Raw genomic sequence first — 6,000 nt, 5'->3', positions numbered from 1 at the left:
CAACTTCTGAATTCTAGACAATGGCTCTTGGAAACAGAAGTGATCCCTTGGGAAAAATAAAGGGGAAAACCCTTCTTTCCCTATCCCCCTCTCCCCCAGTTCCCCTTAGGCATCTCCAAGCGCGGAGGTGCTAATACCTTCCCTCTCCCTCAGCTAGCTTTCCGGGGCAGCTCCTTCTCTGTAAGGGTTGTTAAAGTCATTTTAGTATCTCATCTGGAAGGAACCCGGAGCAGGGTAGCCGCGAGGGGCGGTAGGAACTGGGTCTTTCCTTGCACACGCCTCCCACATGGTCCCCACAGAGGCCGTGCGTCCTGACTCGGCTAGGCCCGCGGAGAGGCTGGCGGCGGCTCCCAGCGCCTGCGGCGGGCGCAGATCCAGGGCAAGGGAGCGGTGGGGTGGGCGAGGAGGGCGCTCACGTCACGTGCGCGCGCAGGGACCGCAATAAATGCCCCGGGCTGGAGCGAGCGGCTGAAGCTCTCGGCGCCTGGCTCTGCGCACCGCAGCTGCACGGAGCAGGAGCCCCAGGTCGCCGCCAGCCTCCGCCGCCGGGCTCTGCTGTCCCCGCCCCCATCTCTTGCAGAGAACGCTCAGAGACTCCCGGGCGCGCACCCTGGCCAACTAACTAGACTGCCTCCTGTGCGACCCAACTCCAGCCTGTAACTTTGGGGAGCTTTGCCTGCTCCTTGGTGCAGGTCTTGGAGGAACGCGGAGGCCCAGGCTCGCGTTCCGCTGCAGTTGGCGCCCTGGTCTCCTCGGACGCGCGGTCCCCGGTCCTTCTCGAACCGGGCATTCTGTGTGCGGTAGCGTGTGCATCGGGGGCGGGAGGCCGCCGAGCTCATTGGGCTCCACTTTCGTAGGGAACCTCACACTGGAGAGGTAAGGACCTTTCTGAAACTTATCGCCAAGTATCACGCATCTTCCTTTTCCTAGCTACTTTTTTTCTTCTTAACACCTACTTTTAAATAAAACCAACTTGCAGAGAGCAAGGTTAGACTGGAGGGTGGGTGGGCTCCTCGGAAAGCAGCCGCGATGGAGACTGCGGGAAGCTGGCTCTTGTAAGTGACCGAGTTTCACCCCCTCCTTCTGGCGCGCGCTTTCCTTTGGGGTTGGGTGAGCCGTGTGCGCTTGCGGCGTGTGGCCAGGAGGGCTCTGAAGTTGCGGGTGAAGTGTCAGTTCTCTGGTGTGCGGGCCACGGGTTAGGCACACTTCCCAGGAAAGAATGGTGGAATCTTCTTAGCTAGCGTACTAGTATAGACGAGACTTGCAACAATTACCTGAACCCTTCGTTCGCTTTCCTTCAGTGGGCCCTCTGGTTGTACCTATGGATACATCTATGAACAATATTTTATACTTCTTTAGAATAGTCACTTAAGTTTTAGAATGTTGTAGGCATTCTGAATATCTGTGAACTGGAGCTAGGACACTGGGATCAAAATAATGGCTTACAGGGGAACATGGACCTCTAGATTGATATAAAACATACTAGATAGGTAATGCCCTTTGAAGGCTGTGTGTAATTAGAGCCATGTACAGCCTTGTAATTCAGAAATTATTGTCAGATTTTGACTCTTGTGGGCTACTTTTGCCATTTCTTTTTGGCCTTATGTATATTTTCTTGGAAAATATGTTGTCTGTTTTGTAGGAGCAATACACTGAAGGAATAATGTGTAGGATTAGTTGTTTCAAAAGTGCATGTCCATTTGCCGGCATTATGCATAGACAGATCAATCTGGTACACTCCGCTTTGTAACTGTCTTATTTTCATTACTAGAAAATCAATTCTGCCTAGATTTTCACATTAATCACACTGCATGTCGTTATAGCCAAGCGAGGAAGAGCTTGTCTTGGAGATTTTCCCGGGGAAATCTTGAGATCATTCATTATGAAGTGTACTGCACGGGAGTGGCTCCGATTGACCACACTGCTATTCGTGGCTAGAGCAATTCCAGCCATGGTGGTTCCTAATGCCACTTTATTGGAGAAACTTTTGGAAAAGTACATGGATGAGGATGGTGAGTGGTGGACAGCCAAGCAAAGAGGGAAAAGGGCCATCACAGACAATGACATGCAGAGTATCTTGGACCTTCATAATAAATTACGAAGTCAGGTGTATCCAACCGCATCTAATATGGAGTATATGGTAAGGAAATTTGTCTGATGGTATGTACAAAGAAATGTCTTTTGATGCTTTCTGCCTTTTTGGTTAAATTTCCTCATGCTATTATTTGATCTTTACCATTTGTCCTGTATGAAACAAAAAAAAATGTTTTTTTTTCTTCGAGAGTATCTTTCAATGCATATTTATTTATTAGTGTTTATTTCATTATAAGAGCCTTTTGAATTTCAGAGTCAAATTAAATACCTTTAGATGTCAATGCTCCTAGTAAGTGCTCTAAATTCTACTCTGATGAGGAATATTCCAATCCAGAAAATATGAACAGCTGGTGTATTGCTTTTCAGTGACTAAGTAGAATAATTATTTTCTACATCTTAACTAAGGGAACCTTCTTGTGAATGGTGGGTCTTAAAAATCGGGGACCAGTAATGTGAAGAAGCTTTCTGGATTGCTGATTACAGAGAAGGAGGCAAAAGGAGGTTTACAGTTCATATAAAAACAATACAATAATTAATAAATAGTAATACAAGAATAAACTCTACAGAAAGAAACTGAGTTTCAAGTACTCACAGCTGTAAGCCTCCTTTTGCCTCCACACATATACGTATAATCTTTTTGCAGAGGGCTCATGTTTCTTACATATATGTACATGAAATATTGTAAAGGTTACATTTCTGTGTTGGCTTTATGTTTAGTGCTTGGCAATAGCTTTTTTTTCTCTCTAGGGTGTATTTGTGAACTTTGAAGTGTGAAACTCAGCTCGGGCAAAGGATTAAATAAAAATATGTGACATATTTTTAAGAATGTTACTCTTATAGCAAAATAGGAAGTTTGGGAAACAAATTATTTTTTAATACCACTAGTGTATAACCCATTGATATAGTACTTCATACCCTCAATATTTAGAAAAAAAATTTAAAAATCTATTATAATTCTTACATTATATGTACTGTCAAAGACTGATCATAAATAATCATTGGTGATAGCAAACTTATTTAATGAATACTGTATTGGGAATACCATATTTCCTTGAATACATTGCAGGGTGAAGTTAATTTCAGTATATTCTAGTTTTTCTTTTCTGCATTTATGTTAGTTTTGATGGGTATAGTCTCTTTAGGTGTAACTTTTGTCAAACTTGGGAATTTAAAGTTCACATTACCCATTACAAAATATGGCATTATTATGTTAGCTTCTTTACCTTAAAGAAAGTAGGTAGCGCTCCTTAGAACTCATCCTAGATTAACAACTGGGGCCCAGCCATCAGGCTGTCGAGGTTTAAATTCTGGCACTGATACCCTTTAACAATGTGACTGTGGGTAATTTAGTAACTTGTCTCAACTTTAGTTTCCTCATGTTAATCTAGCATGTGCACTCACCTCTGAAGGTTGGTATGAGAATTGAATGACATGACCTGTGTAAAGTTTAGCTGATTATCAGGTATATTGCAAGGTCTCATGAAATGTTAATAAGACATATAACTACCTTACCAGTGGTGGCAAAGTGAATAAAGCCGCTAACCTGGGATGCTGAAGTCCCAGGTTCAAAGCCCAAGGTCACTGGCTTGAGGGGGAGATCATCAACATGATTCCATGGTCACTGGCTTGAGCCCAGGGGCTGCTGGCTTGAAGTCTAGTGGCTGCTGGCTTGAAGTCCGATGGCCTGAGGCCAAGGTCTCTGGCTTGAGCACCGGGTCACTGGCTTGGCTAGAGCCCTTCCTCACCCTACCCTCAAGGCACAAATGAGAAGCAATCATTGAACAACTAAAACACTACAACTACAAATTGATGCTTCTCATTTCTGTTGGTTTCTCTCTCTCTCTCTCTCTCTCTCTGTCTCTCTGTCATACACACACACACACACACACACACACACACACACACACACTTACAAAAAACATGACTAATTTTATATCTCCACATAGTGTTTAATTAGAGTATCTGAGGAAATCATCAGCTCTTTTCAAAATTCTGTGCAGGAAATGACATTGGTAATGTCTTGTTTCTGCTTTTTGTATATTTTAAAATGTTTGTCCAAAGTAAAATAGTTCAATGACTTCTTCATCAGTTAGCTTTCAGACAGAAAGAGGCAATTATGGAGCCTTTCCAAGTAGGCCATGGTGTGCTCATTCCACACGGATAAGTATTCAGTTGCTTTTTATTTAAAATAAGAAAGAACTTGGGAGTTCAAACCCTCAAAAAGAAATCTTAGCGTATTTGTGTGTATTTTAAGTAATATGGAAATAATGAAAGAACAGTTCTGTGATTCGTTTTTGTCTGACTTCCAAAGAAAATAACTGTCTATTGTATGATGTCTGGTCTGGGTTGTTTATCTGCCTTTTTTAGTTTCACTGGTTTCATTCTGTCTTTGAAATGCAGATTCAGAAACCAGCCAGGGTTGATGTTGTGTTGCCCTGAGAGACAACTGTGATTTGGCCATTACCTGGGCTACACAGGAGTTTCGTGCCCATCTGTAATACTGGGACACATTTTCTAGACTACACATTCAAAAGGGAGTTAAAGGAACGAACAATACTGTTTTGTTTGAAATACTATTGATGTACACTGCTCACAAGAATTAGGGGATATTTTATTGCATCATATTCATTGTGAAACATCCCCTAATTCTGCTCACAAAAATTAGGGGATATTGTATTGCTTCATATTCATTTTGAAATATCCCCTAGTTTTTGGGAGCAGTATATGTGTTTATAAGTGCAGATGTTTCTCAACCAGGTGAAAACATAATTTATTCAAATAATTATATAGAGTGAATTTATTCAGAGAAAAAAATAAAAAAAAATGGCTAAAGAGCTGTTTCCTGTACAATCGGTGTAATGCTGTATGCTAAACGCCACCACCTTTGGTCATATTACATTAAATGTGTGAATAGCCAGTTACCTTATTTACATTTGGTGTTTATTTTGGTCTATTCTTTGTCCTTCAGGCTGTGGCAGCCAGGCCACATTAATGCTTACTGACTCCACATTCCTACCCCTACTCTTACACTCATTTAGTTAATAGGGTTAAACACTGACTCTGGAAAGCCACATGTTCCTGTGAAGAGCTTACAGATTAGTTGGGAGGAAAGAATAGATACGTTGGAAAATTTTCAAGTAAGCAGAGAGAACCAAATTCTGTGCGCATGTGTGAATAATGCCAAAGGAACACAGAATAGTGGGATATTCCTAATGGTCAGAGTTAAGGGTGGAAGATGATGTATGTATGTTGTTCCTGGAAGGTGGTCAGATCCATGAACTGTGGCAAAGGGTGGAGGGCGTATCTCAGGTTGAGGACCAGGAATGGACAGACAGACATGGGTGGCAGGGTTTTTGTCGAGAACTAGAAGCAGTGAGATTGATGAAAGTACAGACCTGAGGCGGAGTCAGAAAGGGGAGAATGGGTTATTTATGATGGAAACCAGTAATCCTAAGGAGAGATGTTACCCACCCTTAATTTAGAGTAAATTAAGAAACTGGAGCTTTTTGGTTATCAAATGAAGTTGTTGCTGAAGGGGCAACAGATTTCAGAGCAAAAATACTGGCTTAGGATCAAGATAGCAGCAGGTTCATTTTTTGTCTGTCCTGCTTATACGTCTGTGAACTCCAATAGTTGGCAACCGTTCTGGGCATTGCTTTACTCATTGGTAAATTGCTGTAAAGACGTGAATCCCACAGGCTGTAGTGAGATCACAGATTTGAACTGTTGAGCATATTTACTTTCTTCAAACCTTTCCTTTTCATGAGTATTAAGACCCCCATCATTTGGTTCTTTTATTTTTCTGGTTATTTTGTCAAAACGTTCTTGTTTCCTGCTCATCTCTTAAAACTTTTTTCCTCAGGTCTTTGCTCTTGACCTTCGTCCTTCCTTCAGGGCCTTACCTAT

The 6,000-nt window shown here is 42.4% G+C and overlaps 1 protein-coding gene across 1 annotated transcript in view; it reads left to right on the top strand.

The window, feature by feature from the left end:
- Positions 1–490: 490 nt before the first annotated feature.
- Positions 491–6,000, top strand: part of CRISPLD1 (cysteine rich secretory protein LCCL domain containing 1) — a 43,048-nt gene continuing 37,538 nt past the window's right edge. Inside the window, exons 1-2 of the mRNA XM_066378859.1 lie at positions 491–876; positions 1,824–2,140. Coding sequence (XP_066234956.1) covers positions 1,883–2,140 — 258 coding nt within the window. The 5' untranslated portion in view covers positions 491–876; positions 1,824–1,882. The remainder of the gene's footprint in view (positions 877–1,823; positions 2,141–6,000) is intronic.

The sequence above is a fragment of the Saccopteryx leptura genome, chromosome 3, assembly GCF_036850995.1.
Source record: "Saccopteryx leptura isolate mSacLep1 chromosome 3, mSacLep1_pri_phased_curated, whole genome shotgun sequence".
In the NCBI taxonomy this organism is placed as follows: Eukaryota; Metazoa; Chordata; class Mammalia; order Chiroptera; family Emballonuridae; genus Saccopteryx; species Saccopteryx leptura.
Note: the sequence above shows the minus strand (reverse complement) of the source record. Positions and strands in the feature narration are given on the sequence as shown.